This window comes from Tursiops truncatus, chromosome 11 (genome assembly GCF_011762595.2).
Source record: "Tursiops truncatus isolate mTurTru1 chromosome 11, mTurTru1.mat.Y, whole genome shotgun sequence".
Taxonomy (NCBI): Eukaryota; Metazoa; Chordata; class Mammalia; order Artiodactyla; family Delphinidae; genus Tursiops; species Tursiops truncatus.
The window spans coordinates 58,247,656-58,268,019 of NC_047044.1; the positions used below are offsets into that span (position 1 = coordinate 58,247,656).

The following is a 20,364-nucleotide window of genomic DNA, read 5'->3' on the forward strand; positions in this document are numbered from 1 at the left end:
TTCATTGGATTCCTCCCTCCGCAGATACGGGGCAGGGCTTACTTGAGCTTTCCTACCAATCGCTGCAGTTAGAGGTGTGGTTTCAGCTCCGCTTGTCCCGCCTCGCGGAGAAGGAGGAGTTGTGGTGGCGCCAATGAACTCACAGCCTGGAGAAGAGGTTGGCTGAATGGCAGCCAGTGTCGGGGCGCCTCTATGGGAATGGCGAGTTCCGGGGTTCAGCCGCTCACTCAAGCCTGTGGCAAGGGGGTGGGTTCGAGAGGCGGGCCGAAGCCGAGGGCGGCGCGGGAGGCCCTGGTGCCAGAGCTCTCTCTGGGAACCGGAAGCCTGGACCACAGCTACTGGAGGGAGCGGGGGCTGAGACTCTAACCAGGTACCGGCCCTGAGAAGGTGCGTGGGGGTGTGGGTGGAGGCGGGGGTTTCTCTCTGAGAGGGCAGGCAGGCCCTGGGGGGTACGCCCCGCAGGGTTCAGACTCTGTCCCCAGGTTGAAACAGGAGCTGTCGCCTCCTTCATCCTCCTGTCCAACCTAGGTCCCCAACCGTAACGCACCCCGCCCTCCAGAAACGCCCCTGCAACTTCCAAGACCCGAAACCTGGCATTGTTGCATTGGTTCAGTGTCTTGGCCAACGCTTTTACCTTCCGGTCTGTTATTTTTGATTCTTACCAAAAAAAAGAAAGAAAAAACTAGAGTTCTTTTCAGAAAAGCTTATTGAGCACAAAATACGCGCCTAAAAGAGTGTTGGACAACTGGAGAAAAAAGGAGTTTACAGCCCTTAACCTCCGTGCTTGCAATCTATTTAAGAAGGCCAGGTTTTTTGGTTTTGTTTTTCGTATTTAAACCTCAGGGTTTACTTGCCGCCTTGCTTTATTAATACCAGCCAATTAGTTCCTTAGGAGCTGGGGCCTCATCGTTTGTTTTTTAGTGTAAAAAGTCAAGCACTACTAAAGGGTTAAAGTGAAAAGTAGGAGCCCCTGCCCAATTCTTTACTTCCCTTGTTCCTACTTCCCAGAGGTAGAAAGGCAGCTTATGATTATTTGTACTGGTGGAAAAGAATCTTTCCCACCCCAAGCATTTGATTTGTAATAAAATCATGTGACCTTTTTTTAGACCACAGACGTGGGTGTTAATTCTTTTTTGTTAGGTTCAGGCTGAAAGATGTTTTGATTTCCTAAACAGACAGATGGCAGTGGGCGGGGAAAGGTAGGGAGAAGGGCTCCTCCCAGCCTGCTTGGTGGCAGGCAAGAACAAGTTTTGAGTGAATTTTCTCATGAACTTAATAATCCACATGAAGAATCAGAGATTGACAGAAGTCATAAAAGTGTCACAATCTCAGGGATTCAGTGACCCCTTACACAGTATTTAAATATCTTAAACATCTTCTAGAGAATGGAGCTCCTCCTTCCAACATGGAGAGCAGTTTATCTCCAAGGAGGTTCAGCCTCTGATAAAGCTTTGGGGCCAGCCGGGATAATGCTGAAATAAATACTTAAGACTGAGACTTCCCTGGTGGTCTAGTGGTTAAGACTCCACGCTTCCACTGCAGTGGGTTCAATCCCTGGTGGGGGAACTAAAATCCTGCATGCCGTGCGGTGTGGCCAAAAATAAATAAATAATTTAAAAAACCCTTTTTTTAAATACTTAAGACTGACCTTTAAATGCTCCAGCATAAGTGAATACAAACACGAACAAATAAATTTAAAATAAATTCATTGGGGGAGATAGATGACATGAGATTGCAGAAGTGTCATACATGTTTGTTGAAGCTGGATGATGGGTACATGGATGATCCTTGTACTATTCACTCTACTTTGTTGTGTGTTTGAAAATTACCATTGAAACAAAAAGGCCTACATATTGGAGCTCTTAAATAGTACTCCCTGGAAGAATATACGCCAAACTGATAATATTGGTTACTTCTGGAGAGGAGGAAAAGGGACCAAGATTGGGAGTGGAGTCAATCTAGACTTTACTTTTTTTCTGTATTTTTTCTTACCTGTATAATTAAACATTTCTTAAAATTTGTAATAATAAACAATCACGAGACTGTGGATGGTTTAGTCCAGCAAAATTTCCAATTGGGAACATGCATCCTTTAGGCTCAGACCCCAAATGGCGCAGTGGGAGATGCTGCAGAATCTTGACAGCCCATTTCAGGATCAGCTGCACCAGCTCTATTCAAATAGCCTCCTGCCGGTGGACATTCGACAGAACTTGTCTGTCTGGATTGAAGATCAGAACTGGTGAGGCCTTCAGGAAGTTGGGGGGATGAGGAAAATGATTTCTTTCTTCTGAGCCCCCAGGATCCTGGAGACACCAAGGGCAGGAAGGGGTTGGAAGGCCTCAAGATGGTAGCAACCCTGCAGAGATACTAATCCTTGTCCTTCCTGGTCCCTAGGCAGGAAGCTGCACTGGGCAATGATGAGGCCAAGGCTAATATGCTGTTCTTCCACTTCTTGGACCAACTGAACTATGAGTGTAGCCGCTGCAGCCAGGACCCTGAGTGTTTGTTGCTACAGCACAACTTGCGAAAATTCTATCGGGACATTCAGGTACTTGGAGGAGCCAGGAATAACAAAGTAGGAATGGCAGCTGAGTGTAGAGGAGTACATTTTAGGGTATGGAACATAGAACAGGACCTGGAGGTTCAAAGGACAGGGGAAGATCTGGGGAAAATGGGACAGAGTCTGGACTCGGGAGATCACTGGCAGAGAGAAGGACATAGTCTAGATGACCTGTTTGGAAAGAGGCTAGGGTTTGGGGGACCAGTGGTGAAAAGGGGTAGGGCCTGGGACCCTGAAGAAGGGGAGAATACTGAGGTCACTGGTGGGGAGGGCCTGAGGTGGTAGTTCATTGATGGTAGTTAAGTTAAATCAGTCCTTTCTCTTTTCCTACTGCAGGCCTTTCCCCAGGGTGCTACCCAATTGGCTGAGATGATCTTTAATCTCCTTCTGGAAGAAAAAAGAATTCTGACCCAGGCTCAGAGGGCTCAATTGGTGAGAACAATTTGGTGGTGATGTTGAAAGCTCCTGGAGTAGAGAGGGATCCTGCAAAGGACTCAGCAAATTTGCCTCAGAACAAGATCCCTCCACATCCTGTGGTTTCATTTCAGGCCTGGATTTCAGGGATGAAAGGTCAGAGTTGAAATGTGCTCAGAGCCTCTTATTTCAGGAGCAAGGAGAAGAACCAGCCCTTGCAGCACCTGGGGAGAGCCAGCAGCATGAGATTGAATCCCGGATCCTGGAATTAAAGGCTATGATGGAGGTTGGTAGATGTGGCAAGAGCCAGGGTGGGCAGGACTCAGCCTGCCTCCTCTCACAGAAGCAGCCTCATCAGGGTCTCATCTCCTCTGCAGAAGCTGGTGAAATCCATCAGCCAACTGAAAGACCAGCAGGATGTCTTCTACTTCCGATATAAGATCCAGACCTCAGGTAGAAAGCACATTGAGGGGTGGGAGAAAGATGCCTACTGGGAGGCCAAGGGTAGAATAGAGCAGAAGGGGAAAGCCCCAGTAAGCAGTAATCACCTTCGGCTGCATCTTGCTGGTTACAGTCCTGCTGCCATTGCAAAGCTGGAGGTGCCAGGGTATGTTGTAGAGGTCAGGCTGGAGGTGTAGCTGAGGGACAGCTAGTGAATGTTGGAGGGGATGCTTGGGAAACTGCCTTAGCAGATTGAGTGGACTTCTGGTTCTAGCAAGACCATTCAGAATTTGCATGAGGGCCCAGAGGTGCCTGTGCTTTGGTTGGTTCCCCTTCTTCTCCCTTCAGAACTCCCCACTCCTGACTCTGGCTGAGGTCTGGGCTGGGAAGGAGAAGGGGAGGAGCCCTAGGTATATTTGTCTCACTCCTGCTCCTGCTGTCCAGCAAGGACACCCTCTTTGGACCCCCATCAGACCAGACAGCAGGACATTCTGCAGGAAACGCTCAATGAACTGGACAGAAGGAGAAAGGTGGGTGGCAGAGGACAGAGGGAGTGGGCAGCAGGGAACTGGGGAAAATGAGGCATCGGGAGCCCGGGCCTCCTAGCCTTGGCTTCTTTGTCTCTTCATCCCTGGTTGAATGGTGGAGGGTGATGGTGAGAGGCTCTCAGCACTCACTTTATGTCTTTCATAGGAGGTGCTAGATGCCTCCAAAGCACTGCTAGGCCGATTAACTACCCTAATTGAGCTACTGCTGCCCAAGTTGGAGGAGTGGAAAGTTCAGCAGCAGAAAGCCTGCATTGGAGGTCCCCCGGATGGAGGGTTGGAGCAGTTGGAGAAGTGGTGAGAGGCACCTCCCCACCCTCGTGCTCACCTGGCCCTAGTCCTACCTACCCCCTGTGCTTTGTAGGTTATAATGCCCTGTATATGACAAGAGATATTGCCCTCCTTAATCTCTGCTCCCCAGAATGATCCCAGCTCCCTTGTCTGACTGCAGCTATGCTCTGCTCTTCATTCTCACCACTCAGGGAGCCCAGAGCCCAGTCTTTGCTTTGGGGAAAGTAATGAATTGATCCACAATCCGATTTCTCCTTCCTGCTTAATCACCCGAGAAATATCGTTTTACCTTTTTTTCAGTGCAGTGAATATAATGCCAAAAAAAAAAATTACCAGTTACCTTAATATCCAGATGTAGCTACTATAATATTATTAAACAAAAATTGAATCATACTGTTCATACTATTTTGAGATCTGTGGGTTTGTTTGTTTTTTTTAACTTAGCAGTATGTCATATTTACCCATGCCCATGATACTTTTATTTTTTGCATCTTTTGGCCATGCCACACAGCATATGGGATGTGGGATCGTTCCCCAACTAGGGATCAAACCCGCACCCCCTACAGTGGAAGGGTGGAGTCTTAACCCCTGGACCATCATGGAAGTCCCTACGCATGATACTTTTTTTTTTCTTTTCTTTTTTTGGCTGTATTGGGTCTTCGTTGCTGTGCGTGGGCTTTCTCTAGTTGTGGTGAGCGGAGGCTACTCTTCATTGCGGTGCACAGGCTTCTCATTGCGGTGGCTTCTCTTGTTGCGGAGCACGGGCTCTAGGCGCGCGGGCTTCAGTAGTTGTGGCACGTGGGCTCAGTAGTTGTGGCTCTTGGGCTCTAGAACGCAGGCTCAGTAGTTGTGGCGCACAGGCTTGGTTGCTCTGTGGCATGTGGGATCTTCCCGGACCAGGGCTTGAACCTGTGTTCCCTGCATTGGCAGGCGGATTCTTAACCACTGCACCACCAGGGAAGCCCTAAACAAATTTCTTTCTTTGTTTTCCAGTAAACTCCTTATTTTATATTAATTTTATTGTGATGTAGAAAAAATAACTAATGTGTCCTTCAACATATTTGAAAAATACCTATTATTTAGATATTTTGTCATGAGAAAATTTATTATAATTTAAACTATTAAAAATATACCATGGGGGGGCACCCGTGGAATGAACTGGGAGACTGGGATTGACATATATACACTATTGGTACTATGTATAAAATAGATAACTAATGAGAACCTACTGTATAGAACAGGGAACTCTACTCAGTGCTCTGTGGTGACCTAAATGGAAAGGAAATCCAAAAAAGAGGGAATATATGTATACATGTAGCTGATTCACTTTGCTGTACAGCAGAAAGTAACACAACATTGTAAAGCAACTATTCTCCAATAAAATTTAATATAAAAAAAAATATATACCACTGTTCAGATAAATTGAAAACAGTTATATAGGGCTTAGGGTACAGGATAAGTATTTACATTACAGTTGCACCTGTATTCATCATTTTGTACAGGGGTTGGCAAATTATGGCCTGTGAGTGATTTCTTGCTATTTTAAACAGTGCTACAGTAAATAACCTCATAGCTCCATCTTTATTTACATCTCCAGTTATTTCTGTAATGTAAGTTATCAGAAGTGATATTCCTGGGTTAAAGTATATATTGGATTGGCCAAAAAGTTCGCTCGGTTAGTGAATGTATTGTTCGATAAAATTCTTGGTGAAAATGAAAAATGTGTTTTTTGTTTTTACTTAAAACTGAATGAACTTTTTGGCCAACCCAATACCTTTTCTTGGTGGTGGTGCTGTTACTGTGTTGTTCTTTTGTTTCATTGTTTTTAATACAAAGAGCTGTATTTCTTTTTCTGATTGTAAATATAAAATATACTAATTGGAAAAATTTCAGAAAACTTATAAGAGAAAAAAAGTAAAAATTACCCATGTGCATAATCTGATCATTCAGAGGTAACCACTGTTAATGCTTTTCAAAAAAAATTTTTTGATATGGACCATTTTTAAAGTCTTTATTGAATTTGTTACAATATTGCTTCTGTTTTATGTTTTGGTTTTTTGGCCGTGAGGCATGTGGGATCTTAGCTCCCCGACCAGGGATCGAACCCACACCCCCTGCATTGGAAGGTGAAGTCTTAACCATTGGACCACCAGGGAAGTCCCCTGTTAATGCTTTTGAATACATTTTTCCAGATTTTCCTGGTGCATATTCACAAATATACATCTATTTTAAACAGAACTCAGATTATATCATATATATACTGTCTTGTAATTTTTATAATTTAATGTTTTTGAAAATTTTTTCTTGTCAAAAATTTGTGTCTATATCATTATTTTTAATGGTTGCATAGTATTCCATGATGTCAATATGCCATAATTTATATACCCAATACCAATTTTTTCTAATTTTTCTATTACAGAAAACAAAGCTATGAACTATGAACATCTGTCTTTGTCCATTTGTTTGTCTGATTATTTCCTTAGGGTATATCTTAGAAATGGAATACTGCAAAATGTATATACTTTTTTTGAAGCTTTTTATTTTTTATATATTTTTTGGCCACACCACGCAGCATGTGGGATCTTAGTTCCCCGACTAGGGATTGAACCCGCGCCCCTTGCATTGGAAGTGTGGAGTCTTAACCACTGGACCACCAGGGAAGTACCCTGAAGCTTTTTAAAAAAATAGTTCCAAACTGCTATCCCAATCTGTTTGCTCTTATGTAGTGGATAATTGTTTTCCTGTTACCATATTGCCTATTATTATTATTCCTTATTATATAGACAGTAAAACACATACAACTTCATCCCTTACTAGTTTTATGACCTTGAGCAAGTCACTTTAATCTTTCTGTGCCTCAGCTTTACCATCTGTAAAATAGGGATAATAATAGTACCTACCTCATAGGGTTGTTGTAAGAATTAACCCTATGCATGAAGATGTGTGAAGCACTTAGAATAAAAAGTACATATCAGGGCTTCCCCGGTGGCGCAGTGGTTGAGCGTCCGCCTGCCGCCTGCCGATGAGGGGACACGGGTTCGTGCCCCGGTCTGGGAGGATCCCACATGCCACGGAGCGGCTGGGCCTGTGAGCCATGGCCGCTGACCCTGCGCGTCCGGAGCCTGTGCTCCGCAACGGGAGAGGCCACAACAGTGAGAGGCCCGGGTATCGCCAAAAAAAAAAAAAAAAAAAGTACATATCAAGCATCATGTGAAAGTTAGCTTTATTATGTTACTAAATCTTTTATCAATTTTATATGTGAAAGCGGCTTTGATATTCATTCCTTAGGTTATGAACAAAGTTGAAAAATCTTTCACATGTTTCCTGGATTCTTTTTTGTCCCAATCAGTTTCTGACTTTCCACATAGTTAAAGGGGAGCTCTTGGAGCCTGTTTGGGGATTCCAGGAAACTGATGGATTCTTTCTCCCTTGGATTCTGTCACCCAGGTTCACAGCTGGAGCAAAGCTGTTGTTTCATCTGCGGCAGCTGCTGAAGGAGCTGAAGGGATTGAGTCACATGGTCACCTATCAGGGGGACCCTCTGATCGAAGGGGTGGATCTGCGGAAGGCCCAGGTCACAGAGCTGCTACTTCGCCTGCTCCACAGGTCTAGAGGCCAGGGAGGGACCTCGAGGGAGGCCAGAGGGAAGGGACAAGGCGAGCCATTCTTACAGATACTGACCTCTATATATTCTCTCCACATCTCCCCAGAGCCTTTGTAGTAGAAACCCAGCCCTGCATGCCCCAAACTCCCCATCGACCCCTCATCCTCAAGACTGGGAGCAAGTTCACCGTCCGAACAAGGTTGGTTGGCATTTCAGAACTCATTCCTACTTCCTTTTACCAGCCCTGGCACTGATGCTTTCTGGTTTTACAAATCTTCCCACTCTTGGCTGTTTCTTCTCTCTTTTCCCCTCAATCTCCTTACCTCTTCTAATCTCTTCCCTTGTTTTTTTCAAACATCTGGTCTATCCAGGAGATTGAAGTTGACCACTTTCCCCCATCTCCTTCCCTCCCTTGCAGGCTGCTGGTGAGACTCCAGGAAGGCAATGAGTCACTGACTGCAGAAGTCTCCATTGACAGGTAAGTTGGGGCAGGTGAAGGGTGGGACCAAGGGGTGGCCAGGAAGTGGGGTGGTGGGGTGGAGGAGGCACCTACTCTTCACAACAGGGCCCTGGGGCTGTGTTCTTTTCCCTTCCATCCCTACCTCATAGAAATAGCTCATCTCTTTTGTTGAGTGCTTACTACGTGACATGTAGCTTGTCAAGTACCCAATTTAAAGTTGTCACAGGGGGCTTCCCTGGTGGCGCAGTGGTCGAGAGTCCGCCTGCCAATGCAGGGGACACGGGTTCGTGCCCCGGTCCGGGAAGATGCCACATGCCACGGAGCGGCTGGGACCGTGAGCCGTGGCCGCTGAGCCTGCGCGTCCGGAGCCTGTGCTCCGCAACGGGAGAGGCCACAACAGTGAGAGGCCCGCGTACTGCAAAAAAATAATAATAATAATAAAAATAAATAAATAAAAGAAAATTGTCACAGGAACCCCATGAGTTAGGTATTATCAAGGCACTATTCAAATGAGGAGACAAGTTCAGATAATTTATGTCTCTAGCCACATAGCTGGTGAGCTGCAGATTTGGGTTTGAACCCGGGTCTGTCTGATTCCACAGACCAAATTCCTAACTTCTACACTATTTTGCTTCCCAGTGATTTTTTTTTTTCTTTACAGAAATCCTCCTGAATCACAAGGGTAGGTGCCTGACAAGGACACTGCAAACTTTTGTGCACTGCCTGACCTGTACCATCACATGTGGCAGCCCTGATGGGGACACAAACAAGGAGGAGGTTGATTTGGGTGGTGTATGGACAGAGGGAGAAGGGGAGGTCTGAAATGAAGTGGAACTTTTGTTATTTTCCTGCTGAGTTTTTAGAATAACTCTGCTCCTGACCTGCATATATCTTCTCCCTCCTTGGAATAGCTTCCGGAAGTTCAACATTCTGACCTCAAACCAGAAAACTTTGACTCCTGAGAAAGGGCAGAGTCAGGGCTTAATTTGGGACTTCGGCTACCTGGTAAGAAGGGATGGTATCTTAAGGTTGTAGTCCAATCGAACAAGCTGGAGGAAGTTCCCAGGCCTTGGGAAGTCCTGAGGGCAAAGCAGGGGTTCCAGGGACGCTGGGGTCCTTGCTCTGGCCTTCTCTCTCCCTCCCCTCAATTCACAGACACTGATGGAGCAGCGTTCAGGTAGTTCAGGAAAGGGCAGCAATAAGGTGAGGCCTGGACAGGGGGTTGGGGGGCAGGAGGAACTTACCAAAAGGCACGCTGATCACTGTGTCTTCTGCTGTCCCAGGGGCTGCTAGCCGTGACAGAGGAACTGCACATTATCAGCTTCACAGTCAGATACACCTACCAGGGTCTGAAGCAGGAACTGAAAGTGAGTGAAAATGGAGTGCGTTTGGGGGAAGACCTAAGGAGGGGTTAAGCAGAAGCCTCTCAGGGTGGAATATTGTCTGCCCTTGACAGATGTCTACAGCTGGAAACATCACATCCCTCTTCTGTGATTTCTGTCTCCTCCCCAGACAGACACCCTTCCTGTGGTGATTATTTCTAACATGAACCAACTCTCAGTCGCCTGGGCCTCGGTTCTCTGGTTCAATCTGCTCAGCTCAGACCCCCAGGTAGGCGGTGGGGGCCAACAGGTGAAGGGTGGCAAGGAGGGGCGTGGAAGCTTGGTGTGAGGGCACTACTTCTGAGCCGCCCGGTCCCTTCCTACCTCTGCAGAATCAGCAGTTCTTCTCCAGCCCCGCCAAGGCCCCCTGGGACTTGCTGGGCCCTGCTCTCAGTTGGCAGTTCTCCTCCTACGTTGGCCGAGGCCTCAACTCAGACCAGCTTGGCATGCTGCGGGACAAGCTGTTTGGTACAGACCTTCTATTCTCTCAGCGTTTCCCCAGCCTTTGTCTGCCCGCACCCTCCATCCTTTCTGTCCCAGGACCCTTGGCCCTGCCTTCTGTCATCTCAACTGTCTGTCTGCCCACAGGGCAGAACTCCAAGACTGAGGGTGACTTGTTGTCCTGGGTCAATTTCATTAAGGTAACTCTCTGCATCCTGTGCAGCTAGACCTTGGCCCCCATCCAATTACTAGTCCTTCCCCACACCCAGGGCAGTTCCACATCTCTTCCTGCCTTTCCATTCCTCCTTCAGCGAGAGAGCCCCCCTGGCAAGCTACCATTCTGGACATGGCTCGACAAAATTCTGGACCTGGTACATGACCACCTGAAGGATCTCTGGAACGATGGGTAAGGCCTTGGTCAGCCTCCCTCTCTTCCCTGCCGCCTTTCTCTGCTTGAGAGTGGACTCTGTGCGCCCTCATGTGGCAAATAGGGGGAGAGAGCAGAACCTGGTGCCAGGTCATAACCCCCTCACGTTTGCAGTAATAGTCTCCTAGCCCGTATTTGTCTAGCATCCACTGTGTTCCAGAGCCTGCGGGGTGCTTTTTATGAATTCTCTCACGTAATCCTTATAACCTTGCTGGGTGATGGGTGTTGCCACCCTCAAGGGAGGAAATGAAAGCTCAGAGAGGTTAAAGGACTTACACCAGGGGCAGAGCTGAGATTCAAACCGAGGCCTGTCTGACCTCACGCCTATGCTCTTTCCACCACACTGCCTGCCCATTTGTGTAGCACTTTGCCTTTTACAAGGTGCTTTTCATCTGTGTGACCTCACCGCAGCTTCACACCTCTTCCAACCCTGGGAGGTGGATATTGTCAGTAAAGTGAAATGACTTGGCCAACATGGAACAGTTTGTAACAAGGTGGCAGAGCCAGGGCCCAGACCTGGCAGTCTGTCCCTCTACAAGGGGAGCAGGAGGCAGGAGGCCCTCACAGCTGCTCTCTGTGCTGCAGACACATCATGGGCTTTGTAAGCCGGAGCCAGGAGCGCCGGCTGCTGAAGAAGACCATCTCTGGCACCTTTCTGCTGCGCTTCAGTGAAACATTGGAAGGGGGCATTACCTGCTCCTGGGTGGAACACCAAGATGATGGTCAGCTGCCCTGCCCTCCTGTTTCCACAGCCTCTCTTGCTGCCCCTCTGCCTGCCCTTGGCTTCCCTGGCTCTGTCCTGAATCCCTCAGCAGATTTGTTGTTGGGCAGCCAGGGTGGGGAGCTCCCAGGCCCAGCCTCTTCCCTCAAGCCTGCCTGTTCCTGTATCCACTCTCCAGATAAGGTGCTCATCTACTCTGTGCAGCCCTTCACCAAGGAGGTGCTGCAGTCACTCCCGCTGGCCAAAATCATCAGCCAGTACCAGCTGCTCACTGAGGAGAACATACCTGAGAACCCACTGTGCTTCCTTTACCCACGAATCCCCCGGGATGAGGCTTTTGGGCGCTACTCCCAGGAGAAAGGTGAGAAGCATTGATATACTTCACTGGTAGAGTGCAAGGATCCACAGGCATCCACACATCCAACTCTTTCCTTTCAGCGTGGGAAAACTGATATCCAAAGAAGTTAAGGGCTTTGTCTGTGGGACACTGCTAGTTAGTAGGGAGACATGACTGTCAGGACCACCTGCACTAGGGGACCCTGGGGCTATGTGTCCAATCTCCTGACCTCCCCTGCCTCCTGTGTCTGTCCCCCATAGTTAATCTCCAGGAACGGAAGAAATACCTGAAACATAAGCTCATTGTGGTCTCTAACAGGTGAGATGTGAACTCTTTGCCCATCTTCCCTAACTCTTTTTGGCTGATATAGTGACCCAAACCTGCCCAATTCCGGTCTCTCCAGCCTTCTTTCCTACTGACCCACACTCCCCAGCCTTCTGGGTTTGTTTCCTGCTCTTTTAGTCTCTCTCCTCTCTGTTTTCCTGCTGCCATCCTTAGGTTGTCTCCACAGGGGTTCCCTGATAATAATAGTCATAATCATTGATGTTAATGGACATCTACTTAATGCCAAGCATGGTACTAGATTTTTTTAGAACATTTTCAAAATTTAATCCTTATGAGAACCCATTTGAGCCAGTAATGAATGATAACAGCCACATTTAATGAAAGTTTATTATGTTCCAGGCACTGGGCTAAATGCTTTGTGTTCATTTTCTCATTTATTGAATCTTCATAATTGTCCTATGAGGCAGAAGATACTGTTATTACTGTTTTCAGCTGAGGAACCTGAGGTTTAGCGTGGTGAAGTGGCATACCTAAGATACATGGCTAATCAATGATCCAGGTCTGTCAAATTCCAAAGCCCTGCTTTTAACATCTTACTGCCTCTCAGGTATTATGAGGTATTGTTGTTCCCTTTTTACAGATGATAAATCTGAGGTCAGAGAGGTTAGGTCACTTTGCCTAAGGTCACCCAACTCGTAAATGATAGGATTTAAACCTCTGGTTAACCTTAAGCCCTCTGCTCTATTGCCTTTTAGACTAGAGAGATAGCCTCTGCTTTCTCTACCATTCCCCACTTTACCTAAACGACTGAGCCCTGCTCCTTTGTCTGTATTGGGGTATCCAGACAGGTGGATGAGCTGCAACAACTGCCGGAGCTTAAGCTGGAGCCAGAACTGGAGTCATTCGAGCTGGATCTGGGGCTGGCACCAGGGCCAGAGCCAGGGCCGGGCCTGGACTTAGAGCCACTGCTGGAGGCAGGGCTGGATTTGGGGCCAGCACTGGAGTCCACTCTGGAGCCCACTCTGGAGCCCATGATGGCGTCTACTCTGGAGCCCGTGCTGGAGTCCACTCTGGAGCCCGTGCTGGAGCCCACACTAGGCGAGGTGTCACAGAGAGTCCCAGTGCCAGACCTGGGACCAGGACTGAAGCTGGAGCCTATTCCAGAGCCTATTTCACAGCCACTGCCAGAGCCGGATTTGCCCCATGATCTGAGGCACTTGAACACTGAGGACATGGAAAGTAAGTGATGAGATGGGGCTAGGGAAGAGGGGACACATTCCCGTTCCCAACTCCCCTCCCTCACCCACTACAGAAGAAGACAGTTCTGAGCTCCTCATTGGAGAAAGGCTTATATCCCTGTGATTCCTTTTATTAGGAAATACACACACGCCTCCCCCGCCCCACCTAAGTGACCCCCTCAGGCCCTGTCTAGGCCTCTGCTGCCATCCTCTCTCACTTTCCCTGCTGCTTTGGGAACTCCTTGCCTAAGATCAGGGCCTGACTTCTTTCTCTGGACTATCTAGTCTTCAGAAACAGCATGAAGATGGAAGAAATCATGCCAAATGGTGACCCACTGTTGGCTGGCCAGAACACCGTGGATGAAGCTTACGTCTTCCCTCGCAGCCATTTCTACACAGATGGGCCCTTGATTCCTTCTGACTACTAGAAACTACATTTTCTCTGTTCTTTCCATATATTTTGCCCCTCCTACCTCTCACATCATGATGTTGCTCTCCAAGGATGGGAAATCAGGCATGTGCTCCTTCTAAACTGGGTTAACCGTGGGATTTGGAGTGAGAGGTAGAAGCATAATACGGGTAAGGAACAGTCACCAATGAATCAGAACAGATGTTACCCATAGCTCCAGCTAGGAGCCTGGAGGCTGCCTGCTGTGCTGGGAGGTATAGGAATTTGAGAGCAGGCCAGAACAGTTAGGAGGTACTTGGAGGGCTCAGGGCAGTGGCTTCTTTCCAATATGGAAGGCTTTCAACATTTTAGTAGCTGATAAGACTAACCTAGTGCCTACTTCATCTTCCTGGAGTGCCCTTTCTGCTCAAAACAGCTCTGACTTCTGATCCTGCAGTGATTCAGAACTCCTGTCTTTGGCCAAATACACTCTTGGCCAGGAAAGCAGGGAAGGAAGCCCTGGGTCAGGGAGCAAGAGAGGGCCACACTTAGGACCCCCACTTCCTAATCACAGTCCCTTGTAATCTCATTCAGCTTGCTTAGCCATGTAGGGATTAAGGCCAAAAAGATCACGGTTACTCTATATACCAAGGGGTCATGAGGAAAGATCCCTCTCCACCATAGCCCTGCAGAGTAGAAGGATGCATTTTGTAGTCCTTTGGCTCTGTTTTTCCGTTCTGTTTCTTTTTACTAACAAGCCTAGAAATTAGACTTAGATATCCACATAAATAAGTCTTTATTGAAAAAAGTGCATAATTCAGTATAAATATAATAAATAATCCTCCTCCCCAAACTGCTGCCACGACGATAAATAATCCCAAAATTTCCCTTCCCATGTAATAAATATTCAACCTGTTCTAGGTCAGCATCATAAGTCAGTTTTGGTAATTTTTCAACAGAGCAAGTCCTGTTAAAATTAGTGGACTGATTAACTTGTTGGCTCACAGGTGTCTAGGCTGATAAATTCATCTTAGCATTGCTGAGCCGTGGAGGTCTGGGTGCCATCCTTAAGCTGCTGGCTTAGGGGCTCAGAGTTGCTGCTCCATGGGCAAAGACCCTGGCAGCTACAGCCACAAAGGCCTGGAGGCTGCGAAGGATCTTGAGGCGGAGAAGGAGGCGCTGCCACGGCTGGCTGGGACTGGGGCTTGGAGTCTGCTCAATCTCCCAGTGGTGACCCTCGGGCTGAAAGGACACAGGACACAATCAGAGAGGACTCTAGATCCTTCACTCCCCCGCCAGGCCCTGTCTCTGACACCTGCAAGCCCCACTTCTCCAGGCCCCTAGTTCATACCTGCAAGAGTTCCCTGAGGCCCAGTAGGGAGGCATGAAGCTGGCCCACAGGGCCATCGGGGAGTAGAGAAGGCTCCCCTGTGAAAATATCTGAGCCCAGCAGCTTCTCGTAAAAAACCAAGCCTTGGTGGATCCTTTGCAAGCAGGACTGGGGAGAAAAGAAAGCAGTGAAAGAAAACAGATACAGGGACTTCCCTGGTGGTCCAGTGGTTAAGACTCCGTGCTTCCACCGTAGGGGGCATGGGTTTGATCCCGGGTTGGGGAACTAAGATCCCGCATGTCACTCAGCGCAGCCAAAAAGAACACCAAAAACAAAAAAGAGAGGGAGAGGAAGAAAGAAAAAGAAAAAAGGAAGGAAGGAAAGAAAGAGAAAAAAAGGAGGGGAAAGCAAAGAGTGAGAAGAAGGAAGGAAGGAAAGAAAAGAGAAAGGAAAAGAAAAAAGATACTTTCTAATTACTTCACCAAAGACCCATCTGATATTTGCCATTCTTAGAAACGGCTGTGATATGAATGTTTGTGTCCCCAGAAAATTCATATTTTGATATCCTGATCCCCGTGTAACTGTATTAGGAAGTGGGACCCTTGGGGGGTTATTAGGTCATGAGGATGGAGCCCTCAAGAATGGGATTATTGCTCTTATAAAGGAGACCCACAGAACTCCCTAATCACTTCCACAATGTGAGGAGACAAGAAGTCTGCAACCTGAAGAGGGCCCTCACTCAACCATGCTGGCACCTTAATCTCGGACTTGCAGCCTCCAGAACTGTGAGAAATAAATGTCTGTGGTGGGCTTCCTTGGTGGCACAGTGGTTAAGAATCCGCCTGCCAATAGCAGGGGACACGGGTTCAAGCCCTGGTCCAGGAAGATGCCACGTGCCACGGAGCAGCTAAGCCCATGTGCCACGACTACTGAAGCCCACGCACCTAGAGCCCATACTCCGCAGCAAGAGAAGCCACTGCAATAGAGCCCACACACTGCAACGAAGAGTAGCCCCCGCTCACCGCAACTAGAGAAAGCCCACACGCAGCCACAAAGACCCAACGCAGCCAAAAATAAATAAAAAATTTAAAAATAAATTTATTTTTTAAAATAAAAAATAAATGTCTGTTGTTTATAAACCACTGAGTCTATGGTTTGTTGTTATAGCAGGCTGAATGGACAAGGACAGATACAACTTTTACTAATTCACCATGGTGTCCAGCTCTGTCCCCAGTCCCCTCTTCCTTGCAGCCCAGCCTCATCTTAGTACCTGACTGTTGTCCCTGAGTCCTTGTGGATCACAGCCATCCTCACACTGGATATGGGGGACATGATTTGTAGTCTCATCATCTTCTCTTGGTAGATCCTGGAATGGAGGAGGGGTGGGAAGAGTAAAGAAAGAAGTACTTTCAAACCCCACCTGGATCCTCAGGCTGTGACTCTCCCTGGAACCCCACTCCCCTGTCCTCTCTTACCCTCTGATGGCTTTCAACCCTCCAGTTTCCACCCTAGGCCACAGAGTCTTCCACTGCAGCCTTGGAGGGCTTGGATAGGCTCCTGTTTGGTCCCAGAGGCTGCCACTCACCACATGTCCCATTGGTTGATGTGCACTCCAGGCCAGCATGCAGAGCTGCTGTGAGAGCTGCTGGCCCCGAACCCAAGCAGGGCTGCTGCCCTCAGGCGCAGCCCGGCCCCGAGCAATCCAGGGCAGCAGCAGCAGCAGCACAGCTCTGCTCCCCAGCATCTCGTTGCCTGCTTCTCAGATCTGGCTGGCTCTGTGCCTTGCAGTCCCTGTGGAATCTCTGTCCACTTCCCCTTGCTCTGAGCCTGATTCTCTTTGTTCTGTGCGTCTCTGGTTTGGTTCCCTCTGTCGTCCACCAAGTTTCTGAGCTGCTTTCTGTAGATTTTCTCCCCTTGTCTCTGAGTCTCTTTTTAAGTTCCCTGCATTGTAAGACCCGCCCTTTATACTAGCAGGTGACTCACAGCAGGTGGGATTCCCCTCCCTGCATCATCTCCCTCCGTGGGGAGCCCAGGTAAGTAGCCTCAGTTCCAGGGGAAATGAGTCGTGTGGTTGCCGTGACTGGAGGCCTGTGATGGGACTTAACGTGTAATGCTCTCCAGGAATCAAAGAGGCTGTAGAAGTGGGTGGGGTGGGAGTAACGAATATTTAAATGAATCTAGTCTCAAGTTCCTTCCTGCTTAACCTTTCCCTCATCTTTTTGCCTCTCTAAGCTATATCTTCCCTCCCTTCAAACCTAATTTCCTCACCCCTGCCTGCCTGAGTAAAAATCAAAACAGAAGCATTCATTTATCTCCCAATAGGATGGCAAGCTCAGTTTGGAATGAAGTTTGGTTCCCACCTGATGTCCTCAATCTAAGAATAAGGGGGCTTCTTAGTCTCTGTTGAGAACGGTGTTATTTTCACTGGGAGACAATGGACATGAAGGCACTTTGTGAACTGGGAAACCACATAAGTTCGGTATAAGGTATTATTGCTCCCTCACTTCAGGCCTCACTCTGGAGGCTAGGAGGGCTGTTGGAAGGAAAGAGCTGTTGCTAAGAACCATCTGATTCCTCAACCTTAGTGGCCTAAGTTTCTTGGGCTCTGTGGGATTCAGGTGATTTGGGGGTGGGGGACACCAGTGTAAGCAAGGGCTAGACATCCAACTGAGATATTCCAGCACCCAGCCCTTCACCGTGGCTAGAAAGTCCAGGGTTCTGGGTAGTTGAAGGTGCACAGTGTCAATGACCCTGGCTGGTCCTTCAGCCTGTTGCATCCATGGGTAAAATCCGCTGACACTGATTTCATCACCATCCCTGATGCAACATTCAGTGAAACAGCTGAGACTGTGAAGTTGGGCGTGGGAGTGGAAGGTGGTCCAAATCTGGGACTGCCCCAACCCCACTGGAGGGTCCCAGGACAATCTGGACGTCAGAATGAGGCCATGGATGACCACACAGACGGCTCCCAAAGGCTTTCCAAGAGGTTGACCCTTTTTCTCTGAGAAACACCCTCGATAGAGGTCTCCCTTCTCATAGGACTATTCAAAACTGCCCAATGAAACCTCTGATTCGAATATGACTCTGCAGTAAATCCACCCTTTGGATAAAACATTTGCAGCATCAGAGAGGTTACCTCAGTTTGAGTGAGAAATGGTTTGCCTCTCGTTACACTGGTGAATACAAATGAAATAAGGAAATTGGGGGTGGGGGTGGGGGTAGGGGAGCTCACCTCACTTTTGTATAATGTCTCCCATGCTTTTCCTGCCTCTGGTTCCCATTCTGGGAGCCCTTTAGGATGGGAGATGGAAGGTGAAAAGCAGGAGGAGGAAGTGGAACGCTGGGGGATGGGATGAGAGGGACAAGGGTGAGTTGGAGGCATGGGGCTTTGTTTCACTTCCTGGTGCTTCGGGAGTTGGGTAGGAAGCAAGGTTGGTGGGGCGATTGTGGGACTGTTGTGTGACAGGAACTACTTCCAGGACTAGGTCTGACCTGGAGCTGCAAGGAGACCTTGACGTCAGCAGGACCTCAACCGTTAATGCAAATTATACTGACAAACAGGCCTTTCCAGTTGGATGCCCAGACGCCAAATCCAGTTGAAGTTTCCCGAGGTGGTTAGTAATGATGGCTTATATCCAACTCTCACTTTACGCCAAGTACTTAGTTTACGCACTTTTCATATATTAACCCATTTAATTCTCACAACAACACAATCAGATAGGTACTATCGTTATCACCATATTACAGATGAGGAAACTGAGGTGCAGAGATAAGTAATTTGCCTAAGATCACTATTAAGTGGCCAGAATTACAGTGCAGACTCCAGATCCTGCATTCTCAGTCATTCCATTATATTGGACACTGAGGCAACACTAAGCATATAAATAAAGTAGCTCATTTAGCCCAGGTATATCTGGCATCTCAGGCCCTTTAATTCTCACTGTTGAGCCTTTCTTAGAGACCTCAATATAGAAATTTCTCAAGGGTAGGTACTGTCCCTGTCTCTCAGCACCCATCTTTTTACAAGATTTTAAATCTAGGGACCTCTGAAGTCAGATCAGTTTGAGAGACCCTCTGAGTTAAGGTGTTTTTCTCTCCATCAATGACCTCTGACAAGTCTAGAACCCGTCTGAGTCCTGGAAAACTAAATTCTTGGGTTCTTTTATGAAGGTCTATTTACCAGTCTTTATTGAGAGAGAGAAATGCTTTAAAACTGTATCCTCTATGAGGAATTCCTTCCACCAGAGGCCCTCTATGTGGCCTTTAGAAACTGAGCTAAAATACCCCACAGACATCAAACAACCTGGATCTATTCCAAAGCAGTTCAAGCTCAGAGTTGGACCCCAAGAATCCCTAAGTGCTGACGCTAAATCTGTAAGAGTTTGGGGAAGGCAAATGTCTCAATTTGCTATGCCCTGTCCCTCTGAGGAATAATGTCCACGAGCTAGGGGAATTTGATAGCTGAGGAGTCCTGTTCCCTGGAAATATTACCGGCGCCTCTGGGGAGGGAACAATCACAGATGGGAGTTTCAGACGGTTGCCTTTAGAATCATAGAAGATACAGCTACTTGGGCCGTGTTAGGAGGCTGCCTCCCGCTTCCTTTTTTCTCTCCCATGCCTGGAAATGATAGGAAATGCCAGCGAGTTTCGGGGGTTACAGGGTCGGAGGTGGCGGAGTGCTCACAAGAGCACCACAGGAAGAGGGGGTGGACTGGGCCATACTGGGAATACCCAGCAATCGATTCCCAATGCTTTGCCTTGGGCGCCCCTTATTCTAGTTTCTAAAGCTATAGGGAGCATGAAAGTTCGATCTGCAAGCCTGGGGCTCTCTAATTTTGTTTAAAGAAGGCTTAAAAGAGAAGAGGTTACTTTCTAACGCAACAAACAGGGACAAGGTCTGACTACATTTGTCCCTACCCGCGCCCCGTAGCTCTTGCTTTTGCCCAGCTCCCGTGTCACACGTCTTCTCGCGGGGCCGGCTGTACCTGGCTCCTTCCGATTGGCTGAGGTGAGCCCCTAGCCCTTCCTGATTGGAAGCGACGACTAGGAGTGCGCCGTCTTTTCTGTCGTGGAGTTTGGTTGAACCAGAGGCGCGGGGGAGAATTGGGGAAACTGGAATTTCCCGCGGAGCTGACGGCGCTTGTTCTCCCCCGTACTCGTTTTAATTCCACGCGCTCCAAAATATCCGCCATGGAGAAATCTTGGTAATGATCCAATCCCCGTAAGCATCCCGGGAACACATCTGACCCCTTCCCTAATCCCTCCCCTCCCCGCCGCCGGGGGAGAATTATGGGTAATTGATTTTTCTGGTTCCCCCAGAGAATTCTGGGTAACTAGCTATTTCCATCACGTACCCCTACCCCCGCCCCAACTGTGGGTAACTGGCCATTCTTATTTTCCCCTAGAGAATCCTGGGTAACATTGCAGAGGATTCTGGGAAATTGACTTCTCTTGGTCTCCCCTCTCAACCACCTACCCCCACCCCTAATTCTGGGAAACA

At 48.1% G+C, this 20,364-nt stretch overlaps 2 protein-coding genes across 8 annotated transcripts; one reads left to right on the forward strand and one right to left on the reverse strand.

The window, feature by feature from the left end:
- The first annotated feature begins 154 nt into the window (after positions 1-154).
- On the forward strand, positions 155-14,459 carry STAT2 (signal transducer and activator of transcription 2). 5 transcript variants are annotated; one of them, XM_019952370.3, is made up of 24 exons: positions 155-387; positions 2,096-2,239; positions 2,395-2,548; positions 2,897-2,992; positions 3,168-3,260; positions 3,352-3,427; positions 3,860-3,945; positions 4,109-4,257; positions 7,699-7,857; positions 7,962-8,054; positions 8,274-8,333; positions 8,977-8,997; positions 9,227-9,320; positions 9,471-9,518; positions 9,599-9,682; positions 9,828-9,926; positions 10,030-10,165; positions 10,286-10,338; positions 10,450-10,544; positions 11,151-11,287; positions 11,465-11,647; positions 11,884-11,941; positions 12,753-13,147; positions 13,432-14,459. In XM_019952370.3, exons 2-24 carry the CDS (start codon positions 2,109-2,111, stop codon positions 13,572-13,574), a joined length of 2,643 nt encoding a protein of 880 aa, XP_019807929.2. In that variant the 5' UTR covers positions 155-387; positions 2,096-2,108; the 3' UTR covers positions 13,575-14,459. The 5 variants fall into 5 exon arrangements, with proteins under 5 accessions (XP_019807929.2, XP_019807930.2, XP_073644613.1 ...); XM_019952371.3 differs by having other exon boundaries at positions 155-370; XM_073788512.1 differs by lacking the exon at positions 2,096-2,239.
- A 155-nt stretch (positions 14,460-14,614) lies between these two features.
- On the reverse strand, positions 14,615-19,988 carry IL23A (interleukin 23 subunit alpha). 3 transcript variants are annotated; one of them, XM_019952374.3, is made up of 4 exons: positions 16,450-19,773; positions 16,135-16,230; positions 14,886-15,032; positions 14,615-14,776 (listed from the first exon to the last, which is right to left on the reverse strand). In XM_019952374.3, exons 1-4 carry the CDS (start codon positions 16,606-16,608, stop codon positions 14,615-14,617), a joined length of 564 nt encoding a protein of 187 aa, XP_019807933.1. In that variant the 5' UTR covers positions 16,609-19,773. The 3 variants fall into 3 exon arrangements, 1 of the variants encoding a protein (XP_019807933.1); XR_004528929.2 differs by lacking the exons at positions 14,615-14,776; positions 14,886-15,032; positions 16,450-19,773 and adding an exon at positions 19,850-19,988; XR_012324351.1 differs by lacking the exons at positions 14,615-14,776; positions 14,886-15,032; positions 16,450-19,773 and adding an exon at positions 19,782-19,896.
- Positions 19,989-20,364: the final 376 nt, after the last annotated feature.

Coding starts and splice junctions, on each gene's coding strand:
- STAT2 (XM_019952370.3), top strand. CDS start 2,109: ATGGCGCAGTGGGAGATGCTGCAGAATCTTGACAGCCCATTTCAGGAT. Junction 8,998..9,226: donor AATCCTCCTGAATCACAAGG/GTAGGTGCCTGA, acceptor TCCTTGGAATAG/CTTCCGGAAGTTCAACATTC. Junction 11,942..12,752: donor CTCATTGTGGTCTCTAACAG/GTGAGATGTGAA, acceptor TGGGGTATCCAG/ACAGGTGGATGAGCTGCAAC.
- IL23A (XM_019952374.3), bottom strand. CDS start 16,608: ATGCTGGGGAGCAGAGCTGTGCTGCTGCTGCTGCTGCCCTGGATTGCT. Junction 16,231..16,449: donor ATCAACCAATGGGACATGTG/GTGAGTGGCAGC, acceptor CCTCCATTCCAG/GATCTACCAAGAGAAGATGA. Junction 14,777..14,885: donor GCCTCAGGGAACTCTTGCAG/GTATGAACTAGG, acceptor GTGTCCTTTCAG/CCCGAGGGTCACCACTGGGA.